The sequence below is a fragment of the Astyanax mexicanus genome, chromosome 23 (genome assembly GCF_023375975.1).
Source record: "Astyanax mexicanus isolate ESR-SI-001 chromosome 23, AstMex3_surface, whole genome shotgun sequence".
Classification (NCBI taxonomy): Eukaryota; Metazoa; Chordata; class Actinopteri; order Characiformes; family Acestrorhamphidae; genus Astyanax; species Astyanax mexicanus.
This window is the reverse complement of record NC_064430.1, coordinates 29,320,090-29,337,213: the sequence shown is the minus strand read 5'-3', so window position 1 is coordinate 29,337,213 and position 17,124 is coordinate 29,320,090. Positions and strand designations below refer to the sequence as shown.

The window sequence follows — 17,124 nt, the reverse complement described above, 5'->3', positions numbered from 1 at the left end:
TTCCAAGCCTGCTCACCAGCATCGCTAATAACGTTAGCCCGACATTCCAAGCCTGCTCACCAGCATCGCTAATAACGTTAGCCCGACATTCCAAGCCTGCTCACCAGCATCGCTAATAACGTTAGCCCGACATTCCAAGCCTGCTCACCAGCATCGCTAATAACGTTAGCCAGACATTCCAAGCTTGCTCACCAGCATCGCTAATAACGTTAGCCCGACGTTCCAAGCCTGCTCACCAGCATCGCTAATAACGTTAGCCCGAGGTTCCAAGCCTGCTCACCAGCATCGCTAATAACGTTAGCCCGACATTCCAAGCCTGCTCACCAGCATCGCTAATAACGTTAGCCCGACGTTCCAAGCCTGCTCACCAGCACTGCTAATAACGTTACCCGAGGTTCCAAGTCTGCTCACCAGCATCGCTAATAACGTTAGCCAGACGTTCCAAGCCTGCTCACCAGCATCGCTAATAACGTTAGCCAGACATTCCAAGCCTGCTCACCAGCATCGCTAATAACGTTAGCCTGAGGTTCCAGGTCTGGTAAACAGTGTTGCTAATAACGTTAGCCCGATGTTCCAAGTGTGGTAAACAGCGTCGCTAATAACGTTAGCCTGACGTTCCAATTCTGGTAAACAGCGTCGCTAATAACGTTAGCCCGAGGTTCCAAGCAGGTCATCAGAGCTGCCAATACTGCTAGCCCTACGTTGGAAGTGCGGTCAACAGCATCAATAATTGTGAAAAAATAAAGCAGTAGACTTTTTTTTATTCTTGAGTTACTAAGCTGAGAAGATGACAAAGTGCTATTTTTGTGTCAAATGTGGTGCCTGGTGGCAATTGGGTGAAAGTATCGGTACTAAATAAATCGGGCATCATACCGTTTTTAATGACGTAGTATCGAAATACTTTCATAGTATCGTTACACCGTGTTACATTAGTTATGGACTATGTTTTCTTTACAATGGAAAATCTCTCCTAGAGTAAAGTCTTTCTACAAGAATAAAGGCTAATTAAGCAATAGAACACGAGAGGGAGTGTGTTATCACGAATAACATCACGGCTGTAGCTTAGCTTGTAGCGTAGCTTAGCCTAGCCTGGCTGGTTATCATTCTGGCTGTCAAGACGGCAGTAACCGAGCGATTTTCTTTCCCTTTTTTCCACAAAGATGAGCTAACGCTGCAGGCTGCGGGCGAGCGTGCCGTGGCTGAGCGCTAGCCTGTGCTAAGCTAAGGCTACTGCGGGTGTCCTGTGTGTATACGCCGTTACTTGTTACGTGTCGGCGGAGTGATACACGTTTAGTGTGAGAAGGCCGTGATGTTATCACATATCAGCACGACTAGAACACTTCTCAACCAATCAGATTGTAAGATCGGAACTAACTGTTGTATAATATGCTAATACACTGGATGCTGTGAGTAGAAACTTTTGGACGTTATCTGGCAATAAAATGCAGTCTTGCTTCAGTTCAGCTGAACACAGTGCAGTTCTCTGTGGTAAAACTCTTCTGTTATATTGTGTAGAAATAGTCCAGGCCAGTTTGACCCGGTTCAGAACTGTGTTTAAGAGCTGGTATTGTGTGAGAGAGCGCTGTATGAAACTCTGTGCTAAAGAAAGACACTCATATTTACAGCACCTGTACACACAAACACCCCCACGCTACAATACAGCAGCTCTCTAAAACACCCAGAAACCACCCAAACAGACCCTCCACACAGAGACCCCCCACCCCACCTGCTCCACACACACCAAAACAATCACTCCAGCCCCCATGAAGAGCTCTCTCTCCAAACCAGGCAGAAGATAAAAAGAGTAAAGAGAGGAGGACAGTTCACTCTGCCTCTTCTCCTCTTCCCTCATCACACCATCACACACAGGCGGGACCACCGACCGCAGGGTGAAGAGGGGGGCTGTAGAGCTGGATTCATTTAAATCAATAAAACAGCTACAGTTCAATATAAAGTGATACTTGCCCACAATCGAGGCTCCTTCACTACTTTTTTCTTTATTATTCAGGGACTGAACAAATAGATAAAGGTCTTGATCTGAGATGATGATAATAAGTGGATTATATAAGAGTGTTATGTAATATACAAGTATCTGGCTAAACAAAAATTCTAAACAGTTTTAAAAATGTTCTCAATTCTCAAAAGCTCAATATAAGATGTTCTCAAAAGATTCTGCTGATTTTAATAATATCACAATCAGAATTCATGGCGAAGTAATACATGAAGAGCTTCGGTTACAGTGTATTACCTGCTGATAATGGCACTCTTAGAACGCTTCTCAGCCAATCACACTGCAGGGTCAAAGCTAACTGTGGTATAATATAATGTACCAGTTCCAGAGTCATAACTCTGGACACACCTTCTCATTTAGTGTTTTATTGTATTATCATGTAGTAACTTAAAAGTGTCAGAGAAGAAATCTGGTGTAAAATGAACTTTTGTTGTAGTAAAACATGGTAAAAAGTACTTATCTTTGATGAATAGCACACCTCCGTTCTCCCACGGCGTTCTGAGATCAAGAAATTTTAACAGTTTGTCTGAACACCCTTCAGACTGGGTGACACGGGGCATAATTTACCCTGATTTAACGCTTTTTACACCATTATCCAGCTCGAAGTAGCTCCACACCTCCTTACTAGAACCTGGAGAGCCCTGACATTTAAAACGAGGCATTAATAACTTAAAAAGTGCACAAGAAGCTTTTTAAAAATCACTGTTCACATCCTATAATGCAAGCTTCAGCCCAGAGCGCCGCCATCACTCCTGGTGCCGGCTGTTATGCTATATATTCGTAGACTTCACATAAAATAGCAGCCGGTGCCAGGAGGCATATTTCTGTGTCATTATCAGTACAGTGATGGTGGCACTCGGAGTTGAAGCTAGCATTATAGGAAGTAAACAGTGTTTTTAATAAGCTTCTTGAGCACTTTTTAAAGTTATTAATGCCTCGTTTTAAATGTCAGGGCTCTCTGGATTCTAGCAAGGAGGTTTGGAGCTATTTTGAGCTGGATAACGGTGGAAAAAAAACGATTTATTGGGGCAAATTATGCTCCGTGTCACCCAGTCTGAAGGGTGTTTGGACAAACTGTTAAAATTGCTGTATCTCGGAACGCTGTGGGAGAACGGAGGTGTGCTATTCATCAAAGATAAGAACTTTTTATCATGTTTTACTACAACAAAAGTGACGATAAAGAAAGAGAGATACAGAGAAAGAGATATTCATCAGTTGGACTCGTCCACTCCGGCAGGATGGCTCTGTGCTTTTTTTCCCGGAATGGATTGTGCGCTGAGAAACAATAAATAAGTAATTAAATAATTAAATAAATAAATAAATAAATATCACTGTGAGGAGGAAAGGCATTAGCAATTTTCCAAATGCTGCTCGCACATACTTATGAATAATGGAGGCGTGCTAAAAGTTGGCTGTGCTCGGCCAAGCACTGCTTGGGGAGCGGCCATTAGAGCGAGGGATCGTAAATAACGGGACGGGGGTGGACGGGGGGGGCGGGGGGTGGTGGGTGCAGGATGGAGGAGAATGTTAACTAGCTGCTCCACTTCCCCAGTACCCCCTCAGCGGAGGTCAGCCCACGGGTACCCATCAGACTAGGCGACAGAGAGTCTTCTGCTCAGCATATCACATTACGTTTACACTCTGGGATATCTCCACTATATATCTAAAATTCCTCAGATACTTTAAAGGAGCATTAAGAATTATATTCTGTAGTAACATTTCATAACATGAACAGGAAATATCATCAGATTCTGCGCCACAGTTAGTTCCGACCCTGCAATGTGATTGGTTGGCTGAGAGGCATTTTATGAGTGACATTATCAGCCGGTAATGCACTGTAACCGAAGCTCTCCATGTATTACTCCGCCACATACAGGTAACCCAACAACGATGCAGCACTTACAAACCAAATACAAAGCAAATGCGATGTCATTTATCACCACTGGGGTGTGCTGGATCCCATAGGCACAGTTAAGATATGTCTTCAATAGGCGGTGCAGGCAAAGACACGGTCCCACAAATAATTAAGCCCAGCGATTCGAAAATACGCTTTATTACACACATTATCAGCAAACAATATCAGGTTAAGAGTTGTTATTATTAAAATAAAAAAGCTTAAGTGACATACTGTATTTTCCAGTTAAAATCGGGTATTTTAAGCTTACTTAAAATGTAGGTTGGCTGAAAATAGGGGACCCTTGTAATTCTGCAGGTCTCGCCACTGGGGGGCGTCGAAGTAACCAAAACTTTAATTCTTAAAAACAAAAAAAACATTTTCTTTTAAAGTAAAATGATTGCAGGACTTTAATCAACACAGATTTTTTTTTTCTGAAAAATGAAATGGCTGAAAATAGAGGTACCTAGCAACAATGCAGCTCTTACAGCGCAGCTACAAACAGAGCAGAAATTGAATTATTTTAACTCTCAAAGTTTTTATAACCAAACAGATCGTATTTTCTCGTCCTCTTTAACTCAAAATCTTTTAATAAACAGGGATAATGGAACTGTGGTAAAATCGCAATAATACACTCGAGGTTTGTGCTATAACGTTCAACAGTGGCACTGCTGTGCTGATCTATGGCACCCAGCACTTGTGCCTACGACCACATCACAGCACTGCCAATATTACACGTTATAGAACTCCCTCTCGTGCATTATTGCTTAATTAAGGAGTTTAACATGCTGACTTACAGCACCGACAGCTGGTGTCAGCAGAGCTTAAGCCAGTATTTTCTTATTTGAACTGTGTAGCACATCATGATCATCTGTGTGGGATGTGGCCTCTGAATCTGCCCAGTGCCTGCCCATTCCCCCAGTCACATTTCCACACTCAGGGTTGCCAGGTATTAACAACACGCAAACTGTGTGCTGCAGCCATGGAATCAGGCAAGCTGGCTATTTTTCTGCTGAACAGGTAATCACTGAGCTTCAGTAAGGTTGATAAACATAGCTGGGTAATTTACCACCACCATTAGTGTAGTAAAGATGAGCATTTTGATGAGCACCAGAGTAAGACTCGTCGTTGCCTACCACTGTGGGTCAATCTGGCAACCAGCAGCTTCACATATACATATATATACAGGTACTGAGTTTAAACAGGTGCAATTAATACAGGTAATGAGTGCAGAATATGAGGGATTCTTAAAATAACAATAACAGGTCTGTGAGATGCAGAATTATTGCTAGGTGATTATTATTTGGTAAGTGATCAAATACTTATTTCATGCAATAAAATGCAAATTAATTATTTAAAAATCATATAATGTGATTTTTAAGATTTCTTTTTAGCTTCTGCTTCTCACAATTGAAGTGTACCTACTATAAAAATTATTTTTTTTGTAACACTTTTGAATTCAACATCATATCAAATACTTCTTTCCCCCAAATTATTCTTATAAAGTATTTAATTAATCAAAGGCCCGATATAAAGATACATAGAGAAATAGAGAGAGAACAGAAAAAGAGAAGCAGAGAAATTCGAAGGAGATGTACAGAGCAAGAGAACAAGCAAAAAGAAAAAAAGTAATAAGAAAGTGAAGAGAGAGAAAAGAGACGTAGAGAAAAGAAAAAGAAAGAAATGGAAAAAAGAGAGAGGGGGAGGGAGGAAGAGAAGAGGGGAGGAGAAAGAGAGGATGACACTAAGGAACACACAGAAAATCAATGATAACAAACGAGTGTGGAGATCGGAAAAAAAGTGAGCGCTCCAGAGCGGCTGACACTTTCTCCATAGAGGTGCCACTCACAGCCAGCGGCCACACTCGCACAATTAAACACACACACACACACACACACACACACACACGCAGGCAGAAGGGTTTATTGATCAACTCTCACCACACTCCACTGCCCCCCAAGCAGCCATGCTGCTGTCAGCTGCTACACCTCGGCTCAGGTGCACAACACACACACACACACACACACTCACTCACTCACTCACACACACACACACACCACATTTCCTAGAGCCTGACCGATCTGAACTTTTCGTCACCAACAGCAATTTATCATATCAACTCAAATACCCAACTCTGAAATACCCAAACTAGTACCCTGTCCCATGACTTTTGCCATGCTTTGTGTAAGCCAAAGAATGCTGCACTGACCTGTGGGATGTGTGTGTGGGCTCCTGCACTAAATGTGGATGTAGTGATTTCTTCTACACTTTTTTTTCTAGTTTGCATGGACAATTCCAGCCAGACGCCACCACTCACCATCATTACCACTCAATGCACTGTTCACTGTGGGTAGTAACAATGGCTTCTATTAAGTATTCCCGGTTCCATATATAGTTAGGGTGCCCCCTAAAGGTTCTAAACCCAGTTCAGCTAGAATTCAAACTCCACCCAATGCCCACATTAACACTGCAGTGGGCGTCGATCTTAGACCTTGCGAATGTTGACACTCCTAATGATTGCTATGGCAACATATAAAGCACAAATATGTAATAGGCTACATTATGGCTAATCTTAATGTACAGAATCAACTTAATCTGCAATATCAGTGGTTTTCTATAAGCTATATCAGCTCTATTTGCTCCATCTGCAATATTAACTCCATCAGCTCTACCCGCTTTATCAGCTCTATCTGCTTTACCAGTTCTATCCAATATATATCAGCTATATCAGCCTTCTATCAGCTACATCAGCTTTATCTGCTATATCAGCTCTATCTTCTCTACTTGCTTTATAAGCTCTAACTGCTCTATTTACTCAATCAGCTCTTTTTTTGCTATCAGCTCCACATGCTCTGTCAGCTTTATCAGCTCTATCATCTCAAACTTTTTGTTATGCTCTATCAGCTCTATCGGCTACATATACTCTACTAACTATCTCTCATCTGTTGCTCTATTGCTCATCTGTTATAACAACCATATCAGCTCTATCTTTTCTATCAGCTCCACACTCTTTATCAGCTATATCTGCTCTATCTACTCAGCTCTATCAGCTTTATTAACTCTATCTTTGCCATTAGCTCTGTATGCCTTATCAGCTCTGTTTTATCAGTTCTATCCGCTCCATTAGCTTTAGCTTCTCCATCTCTTCTGTTAGCTTTATTTTAACTTTATCTATTCTATCAGCTTTATCTACTCTATCATATGCTATATTCTCTCCATTAGCTCTGTCTGTCCTGTTAGCTTTATTTTCTCTATCAGCTCTATCTGCTCTATTAGATACATCTGCTCTATCAGCTCTACCTTCTTCATCTGCTTTATCTGTTTGATAAGCTTTATCTAATCTATCAGTGCTATCTGCTCTATGTTCCCTATCTACTTTATAAGCTCTATCAGCTCTATTTGCTCTGTCTGTTTGATCTTTTCCATTTTTTTAGCTCTATCAGCTGTATCTTCTCCATTTGCTCTGTCTGTTCTAGCAGTTTTATCTACTTTATCTCAGTGCTATATGCTCTATGTTCCCTATCTACTTTATACGCTCTATGTGCTCTATCAGCTCTATTTGCTCTGTCTGTTTGATCTTTTCTATTTCATTAGCTCTATCAGCTGTATCTTCTCCATCTGTTCTGTCTGTTCTAGTAGTTTTATCTACTTTATCTCAGTGATGTCTGCTTTATGTTCCCTACCTACTTTATCAACCATGTGTGCTTGATTATCTCTATTTGTTTATCTACTCTATCAGCTTTATTTTCTCTATCTCTCTCTTATATTAGCTCTGTCTTCTCTATCAGCTCTATTTGTTGTATTAGCTTTATTTGCTCTGTCGGCTCTGATCTTCTTGATCAGCTCTATCTGATCTATCAACTATCAGCTCTATCAGCTCGATCTTTGCCATCAGCTTTATTATCTATATTAGCTCTTAACTCTGAACTATTGTCTCTATCTTCTCTTCTTCTGCTCTATAAGCTCTATCTGCTCTATCTGTGCACTGTATATCTGGGAGTGCAGAAGGAGCGAGAGAGGGTGAGACTGTTATGAGACACGGTGTAAGCTAGAGGTGAAAGGGTGATAATATATTCGATATTACTCCCCACACACACTTTTCTCCCTTTCACTCCTAAAAAGGAAAAAGTGAGAATGCAGGCAGGTGAAAGAGAGGAACGAGGAAGGAGAGAGAAAAGGAAGAAAATCAGTACAGAGGTCAAAGGTCAGATGTGGCTTAGAGCAGCAATATATTACCAGTATTATGCAAGGTCACTTACTGACCGTCAACCATTCAGCCAAATACAAGGAAATGTAATTGCTGCTGGAAGGCAACAGCAAATACAATTACTGTACATCCAAAACACCAAACGCTGCTGTTAACTGCCCTCCAATCTCTATTAATACACACAAAAACTACAGGCCCAGTTTCTACACTGTAGGAAGCATAATCTATGGATAAACTGAGTACTTGGCAACCAAAACTATTTTATCAACTGGATAAATGTTGGGCTTTGTCCCGCCCATCGGACGCTCAGCGTCTCTGGGGGTCTATGGGGCAGTGGGCTGGCCTCGGCCGGCCCGGACGCTCAGCTTCTGCATGATGATTGGATGATCTGTCTGAGGCGGAGTCCCTTTTTGATTGACAGCGAAATGAGCGAATCAGCGATCTTTTAGTGTAAAAATCCGTGATGGGAGCATTTTCATTCTGTTCTGAGTTGAACCGGAGACTTTCCTAATCCTTATAGCGGCATTTTCTTTATTAAAAACGACAAGGGTGGGGAAAAGTAACAGGTCTTTTCAGCTGTTCTGGTGTGATAAAGTGAGCTGGCTGACTGGAAGTGCTGTAACAAATAAAATGTACTGATGGCCATTCCTCTTGATGAAACTATCTCAGGACATAAATGAACAGGGGCCAGTAGTAAGTATTGTGTCATCATTAAAAATAATTTAAATAATTTAAATTAATAAAGGGATTATTCAAGGAAATTAAAACTGTCCAAAAAGGAAATAAATTAACCTGCATTTTTTACTTTACCAACTTTAAAGATTTTGCGTAATGTTTTTTTACTGATCATTTTATGTTTATTCATGTCATAGCGTCTTTTTTATGTAATTGTTCAATGTAAAGAATGGGTACCTTTTTGTTGTGTAGTGCAAACTTGAAAATAATGCCTTTTGTTTACAAAAAAAAAAAAAAAAAAAAAACATCTCGGGGAGAGTAAATTGAGCTTCCCCTCCTTGAAAGACCAGCATCCGCCACTGCTATTGATACTGTTTTATGGTCATATCATCCACCCTCAGGTTACAACTACTGAATTCTACATAATATTTTAAAAATCTGGTGGAGTTCCCCTTCAACACTAACCTACACAAACCCAACTCATGACTGGAAGATGGGACAAGGATGAAGGAGAGAGGACACACACACACACACACACTCAGAGAGAGACAGACTTGGTGCTGGTGGCTGCAGGCCTGGTCTGCTGGGAGCTGATTGCACTGTGACTCATTACAGGGTGGCTGTGTGTAATGGAGTGTGACAGCAGCGAATAGCACTGCAGCGCTGTCCTTCCAGCCCCTCAGCCAATTACAACCCTACACACACACACACACACACACACACACACACACACACCTCTTTGTGTCTCTTTTTTTTCTTCCTCAGTCTCCTCCACGGCATCCTTGTCTTTCACTTGCTCTCTACATCCCCTCTACATCTCTCTATCTCTCTCTTTCTCTATATTAGCGTTACTGTATGTTGCCAAAACATTAAAATGTCATGAAACTAAAACCACTATTGTATCCCATGACTTTTGGCATGTCCCACAGAAGCTAAAGAACACTGCACTGGCCTGTGGGATGTGTGGGCGTGGCGTGATTTCTGCTACAGGGGGAGGACAATAAAATTAAAACTCCTGTCATTTTATTGTGGGAGGTGTCATGGCTAAATTGGAGCAGCCTGGTGTTCAATCTTCATTAATTGCACATTATTGCACCAGTAAGAGCAGAGTGTAAAGGTTCAATTAGCAGGATAAGAGCACAGTTCTGCTCAAAATATTGCAATGCACACAACATTATGGGGACATACCAGAGATCAAAATCAAAAGAGGACAAATTGTTGGTGCACGTCTTGCTGGCGTATCTGTGACCAAGACAGCAAGTCTTTGTGATGTATCGAGAGCCACGGTATCCAGGGTAATGTCAGCTTATACCACCAAGAAGGACCAACCACATCCAACAGGATTAACTGTGGACGCTGTAAGAGGAAGCTGTCTGAAAGGGATGTTCGGGTGCTAACCCGGATTGTATCCAAAAAACATAAAACCACGGCTGATCAAATCACGACAGAATTCAATGTGCACCTCAACTCTCCTGTTTCCACCAGAACTGTCCGTCACCACAATAAATTATTGTGGTCTAAAACCAGGTGTTTTAGTTTTATTGTCCAACCCCTGTAGCTGCTTACCATCATTATGATCCACTGCTCTGTCCACTGTGGGTGGTAATGCCACACGTGACACTGTGGATCGAGAAATGTTAATTAAACGCTCACAAAATTTCAAAAATAAAAAGCCAGGACTAGGGCTGTGCCATATCGAATTGTACACAATATTATCACCAACATTTTAGAATATCGTAAAGGATATTATACCATAAAATATTGTGCCATATCACCCACTCCTAATTATCACATCAGAGTGCTACTTTTTTCTTTTTAGCAAAAGAAAAAAAAATCACACTGTTCTCATTTTTCATTATATATCTACTAGAGACAGATTATATCTGTCCAGTGTCATTTATTTTACTTTAATCCTGGATATATGGAGATATTTAGAGTGTATTATTAGTATCATGACATTCTGGATAATTGACTTTTGATACAAATCTTATAAAATTCTTGTATTTTTTTAATATCTCAGTTAGGGCTGTGCCATATCATATCGAATGCAGTAATTAATTTTAATTTTCATTTTGTTGCAGTAGTTTATTCTTAAAATATATATTTTTTAATTCAGTGTTTCGTCATATCACCAAGAGTATCGTTATCGTAAAAATACCATAAAATAACGTGATATTATTTTAGGGCCATATCACCCACCCCCAGCCAGGACTCACTTCAAATCCCCTAATTCACATCACTTTGCCATAAGCATGCTGACCAGGGTTCAATATCACTCAAAAGATAACACATCACAACATATACAGTGTTGGCATTTCCAAGCCATTCCCTGATGTAACATTTTACTAAATCAATGTACTGTACACACTGCTGTCCCATGACATTTTCCATGTTGTGTATTTAATAAAATTATATCAATTATTAAAAGTAATAAAATAAATAGGTCATCGATTAATAATTATCTGTCAAATTTCCATATTAATAATAATAATAATTTATTAAACACTCTTCAATTTTTATATGGTGTAATAAGTATTCATATTTTGGTTTTCATACACTCATTATTTCATTATTTTAAAAAGTTCTGCATTGTAAATTAATACTAAAATCCCTTAGTACACTTTAAAGTAGCTCCTCTTGTTTAGATTAAACAGTTTTGCACATCTCTGCTGGATTTTCTCAGTCAGCTTTATGAGGTAGAGTCACCTGGAATTCAGGCTTTCAGTTAACAGCTGTGCTGCTGAACTCATCAAGAGTAAATTACTTGAATTTCTTGTCTCTTAATAAAGTGTTTGAAAGCATCAGTTGTAAAGTAGTGAAGAGGTAGAGTTACAGGTATACAGTGAATATTTGAGTAATGTTCTAATCCAGATTATGTCAGGAACTGCTTAATTAATTAAAGCAAAAATTAAATTTAAGAAATGAAGATCAATCAATCCGAAACTTTTCAAGAACTTTAAACGTATCCTCAAGCAGTCTCAAAAAACATCAAAAACGTTATGATGAAACTGGCTCTCATCAGGACCGCCCCAGGAAGTGAAGAGCGAGAGTTACTTCTGTTGTACAGGATATGTTCATCAGAGTTACCAGCCTCAGAAACCACAAGTTAACAGATCCCCAGATAGGAGCCACCAGAGTATTTTGGTTTGTTTATCACTTTTAAGTTACTACATGATTCCTTATGTGTTCCTTCATATTTTGGATGTTTACATTTTAAATTTTCATATTAAAGATTTGGGTGGGTGTTTTTTAAAGCTTTTGAAAAATCTTTTTCTACAGTTCACCAGAAACTCTAGAGTTACTAGAGGTTACACTTCCAGGCGATTGCTAAGTGTGGCACATGCTTTGTGAAGTGTGTATGTGAGTCTTTGTGTGTGTGTGTGTGTGTGTGTGTGTGTGTATAAACAGTAGAGTACCTGTTTTGAACCAGCCATCCTCTGTGAAGCTCTCCCCTGTCTCCTGAGGCCTGTTCCAATACTTCTGAAACACAGATGACCCACGAACCATCAGCTCCCCCGCCCTTCCCTCTAAACCAGCAATCACCTGAGAGAGAACACACACACACACACACACACAGTGAGTGAAACAGGTAGAGGCACTGTGTGGTGTGTAATGGGTTGTAGTAGAGGTGGGAGGTAACAATATACCTGGGTCTCCTTGTTGGTGCTCCTGACGATGGTGGTGTCGTTCATCACAATACACACTTCAACTCCAGGGAGCGGAGTGCCCACTGCACCTATGAACACACACATATTTATAACAGTGATGTACAAACCAGTCTATGTTTAGGTATCACTGTCTTCATTAATATAAACTTACAGACATATTAATCCTGGTTTTTAATGTTATAAATGGTTCTTTTTTTCAAGGAAGAAACACTTCTGGATCCTTAAGAAACAAGTTTAAAAAGGTTGTGAAGGTTTTACACCAGGGGTGTCCAAACTACGGCCCGCGGGCCATTTGCGGCCCGTTTCCTTTTTTGGAGCGGCCCACGAGGTATTTTAGAAATAGAATGAAAAAAAAAAAAATAATAATAAAATAAAAGCGGAGAGAGTGCGCAGTTGTAGAGCAGAAAAACGGGCCAAAGAGTCTAAAAGCGGAGAGAGTCCGCAATTGTAGCACTCACATATTAATATAATTAAATGCTATATTTAATAGCGTTTAAATTAACACCATTAATATAAATATATTGCATTTTACATTTCTTTCTATAAAATCATGTGTTTTAAGAAGAACAAGTGCGATTAATTGCAGTTAATCACAGATAATTGTTGTGATTAATCAGATAATTTTTTTTTGTTACTAAAAATATAAAATACAATATAATGAATTTTTTATCGAGTATGGTGTAGGTGCTAATAGGCCTTCTTTGCCAGGGTGTTGGTATGACATGCAGGACCGCATCATATTATGGATTCTTTTCTATCTTCTATAATATTCTAAGAACATTCTTTGTCCTATATTAATAATATTTGGTGTAATCACAGGTGGCACCATTTTTGATAGTTTGAGGCCTCAGTAATAATGAGGTTCCCTCAAAAGAGTTTGTTGACAACCAAATACGTTCTTCAGAAACATCCGCCGCTCCTGGAGGATTAATCTCGTGTTCTGCTCTGCTGTCGTACGTCGAGCTCCTGTTCTGAAGTTCTTCGTCTGACTTTTTTCTCTGTGTTGTTTTTTGGTGCCGTACAAACAGATCCTGTGATCTGAAGAACATTTGACTCTTGCAGAGACATGACAACCGGCGTAACAGAGACCCGTCCCACAGGCGAGGGGGGTACCGGGGGTCCCAGCGGCACCGCAGATCAAGCCAGAGCTGTCTGCTTCCGCTTGTTCTGCGTTCGCCGCTATCAAAGCCACTAAGCGCATCTATTGCAAGCGCGTTTTGTTGTTTTTTCGTCGTCGCTGTTGTTGTTTGTGTTTTTTGGGGATGAGCTTCAAAGCAGCAGCGGCGGTGGCGGCGGTGGCGTGACGCAGGGGGCCGGCGGCGATGGTGGTGCGGCTCAGGCTGGAAACTGAAAGCTGAAGCTAATTAATCCTCAAGCGGTTCGTTTAGACCGCGCCACCTTTCTGCTTTTAAATAGGTTAAAGGAAACATATATGAGTAACAGCAACTGAATGTTAACTGCACTCTGATACAAGCTGGTCACACCTTATAACACTGCTGTTTAGGGGTGTCACGAGATCTCGCGAGATTAAAATTAACAATATTTCTCTTCAGGCTTAAACCTGTCTCGCAGGACAAAAAAACAGTTAAGTGTGGACTTTTAAAGAGGGATCTGGCAACCCAGTAGCGATAGCGATAGAGTGTGGTGGCTGAGCAGTGAGAGCAGCTCTCAGCAGAAGAGGAAAATTCAGGTATTTGTATAGAAGATGCTTCTGCTGCTTTTAAGTTGTATGTCTGGCTGCATTTTGGCTCCAGTGGAAACAATAAACGGTAACAGAGTGACCAACAAGATACAAACCATATATAAATATTGTAAGTAAATCCTACACGTGACTGTTTCATAGGCAGTTGTACTAATCCCTTAGCTCTGTACTGTATTTAAAAAAAAATAAAAAACACCATAGTCTTAATATGACTGGTTGTGGTTTGCACTTATTGTTTGCACTATATAAGACATAGAAGTTTTATTTTTATTTTTTATTCTTATTTCTATTTCTTATAGAATCAATGTGTGAGAGAAACCAGTCTGTTAAGTTTGAGTTACATGATTTTGTTAAATAAAACTCTAGTTTTCAAGCCATTTTTCATTTTTGACGCTTTCTTGAAAATTTTATTTTTAAATCTTGTCTCGTCTCGTTCTCGTGATATTGTTGTCTCGTCACACCCCTACTGCTGTTACTGCCTTAATTAACTCTTTATCAACATTTAAAAAGTGTAAAGTACTCTGCGGAAGGGGCTTTGAGTGGCTCAAACTACACACCAGTAGCTAATTTTTCGAGTTTTCTGGTTTGTTGGTAAGTTTGTTAACTTAGAAGATCCCCCCTTCTTGGTTTGGTTTGGTTTCACACAAAAAAACTGCATCGCAAATGCAAAAAATCTGCTTTTTCTTTAACATTAACTTTGCATGTTCAGAATGATCCTTAAACGGGGAGAGTGCATAGATTGGTTCTGTTCTCTCTGCGATTTGTGGATTAATAACATGTTTACAGATTAGTTTAATGTTACATTACCCAACGCAGCAGAGGCACCACAATATGCACTTTTTTCCAATCCTCCTGCCCCGAGTAACCTATGAACCTTTCTGCGAATAGAGATTCTGGACCAGACTTGGATGAACAAGCACCTGGTGTGACAATTGTGAAAATGAAGTAGTTCTTGCTGAGAAATGGTGAGAAAACTTTCGAATGTCTAGAGAATTCCTTTTAAGGCAAGTACAAGGGTTGGACAATGAATCTGAAACACCTGGTTTAGACCACAATAATTTTTTGTGGTGACGGACAGTTCTGGTGGAAACAGGAGAGTTGAGGTGCACATTGAATTCTGCCGTGATTTGTTCAGCCGTGGTTTTATGTTTTTTGGATACAATCCGGGTTAGCACTGGAAAATCCCTTTCAGACAGCTTCCTCTTACAGCGTCCACAGTTAATCCTGTTGGATGTGGTTGGTGCTTCTTGGTGGTATGCTGACATTACCCTGGATACTGTGGCTCTTGGTACATCACAAAGACTTGCTGTCTTGGTCACAGATGCTCCAGCTAGACGTGCCTTCACATTCTGCTCTTACTGGTGCAATGTGCAATTAATGAAGATTGGCCACCAGGCTGCTCCAATTTAGCCATGACACCTCCCACACTAAAATGACAGGTGTTTCAGTTTCATTGTCCAACCCATACCATATATTACTGGTATCCTAGCTGGTTAATCAGCTCTTAACTAAAATAGTGAAACGTTACATCAGATATTGGTCGTATTTTGCTGATGTGTTTCCTCCAGCCTGGTGATGCTGGTTAATTAGCTTGGTCTTGCCTTTAGCATCATTTAATAATGATAAAAAGGCTGCTCAGAAAAGGCTGGTTCAAGAGGTTCTGGAATGTAAGCAGTACCAGGTATGCGGGGACCATTTAGCGGGTTGGACAGCGCCATGCCAATCTCAGTCATGCCGTATCGCTCCAGCAACACGTGACTCGTGATTTCCTTCCAGCGTCTCAGAACCGGCTGAGGAAGAGCAGCTGAGCCAGACACCATCAGCCTGGATAGAAAAGAAACACTACTTTACACACAACAAGAGTTGAGTGTACTGTATGTATATAACTAGACAGACAGACAGACAGACAGATGGATAAAAAGTTGGCTGGGACTTTTATAACATAAAGGTTACAGAACACCTACAGTACCAGCTGTGCTGAACTTGCCAAGAGTTAAGTACTTGAATTTCTTGCCCCTTAATGTGTTTGAGAGCGTCAGTTGTAAAGTTGTGAAGAGGTAGAGTTGGTCTGGCACCCCAGATAAGATCATCTAAATGATTCTTCACAGAGTATTTAAGTTTGTTTAACACTTTTAAGTTACAACATGATTTTTTATGTGTTCCTTCATAGTCTGGATCACTTCTGTATTCATTTATAATGAAGGAAACAAAATATGATAAAAACATTAAATGAGAAGGGGTGTATCCAAACTTTTGACTGGTACTGAATGCATTTTTGATGGTGTTTACAATCTGAATAAATTTATTTTAAAGTTCCTGTAGGTACCAAAATAAGAGAACATGTGGGTTTTCCTGCATTACATGTGGATATGATTTCTTCCAGTTACTTGCTGGTTTGCAAAGACCTAAAGATTCTAGCCTTATGCTGCCGGTCAGCATCATTACCACCCACTGCACTGTACTGCACTGCACTGCACTGTCCACTGTGGGTGGTAATATTAGTCCTCTATGATATATTCTCCATACACAGGTGACACTGAGGATGGAGGAATGTTAAATACCCAAACTTTAACCTCAGAAATGTAAATGTTCCATCATCCATCTGAACCCACTCTCAGACGATCACTCCAACTCCCGTAATTCAGAGAACCTCGTCATGAGCACGCTGACCAGTGACCAACCTCACTCACAAGATAACACCTTACAACTTATACTAGTGTGTGTGTACCTGATCTTCTCTTTACACACAGCCCTGATGAAGTCCTGGACGCGGGGCGTGGTGAAGTGCTGCTCGTAGTGCTGGATCAGTTTAGAGTAGATTGTTGGAACAGCCATGAACACAGAGACCACTGGAGTTTTAGAACTCAGCAACCTCTCCCACACCTGAGAGAGAGAGAGAGAGAGAGAGAGAAAGAGAGAAAGAAAGAGAGAGAGAGAAAGAGAGAGACATTTAACATTTCGTGATCC

General features: G+C 40.5%; 1 protein-coding gene across 1 annotated transcript in view; it reads right to left on the bottom strand.

The window, feature by feature from the left end:
- Window positions 1–17,124, bottom strand: part of acsf3 (acyl-CoA synthetase family member 3) — a 69,351-nt gene that overhangs the window by 33,490 nt on the left and 18,737 nt on the right. Inside the window, exons 4-7 of the mRNA XM_022665155.2 lie at window positions 16,886–17,040; window positions 15,836–15,981; window positions 12,435–12,523; window positions 12,204–12,330 (exon numbers count right to left, since the gene is read on the bottom strand). Coding sequence (XP_022520876.2) covers window positions 12,204–12,330; window positions 12,435–12,523; window positions 15,836–15,981; window positions 16,886–17,040 — 517 coding nt within the window. The remainder of the gene's footprint in view (window positions 1–12,203; window positions 12,331–12,434; window positions 12,524–15,835; window positions 15,982–16,885; window positions 17,041–17,124) is intronic.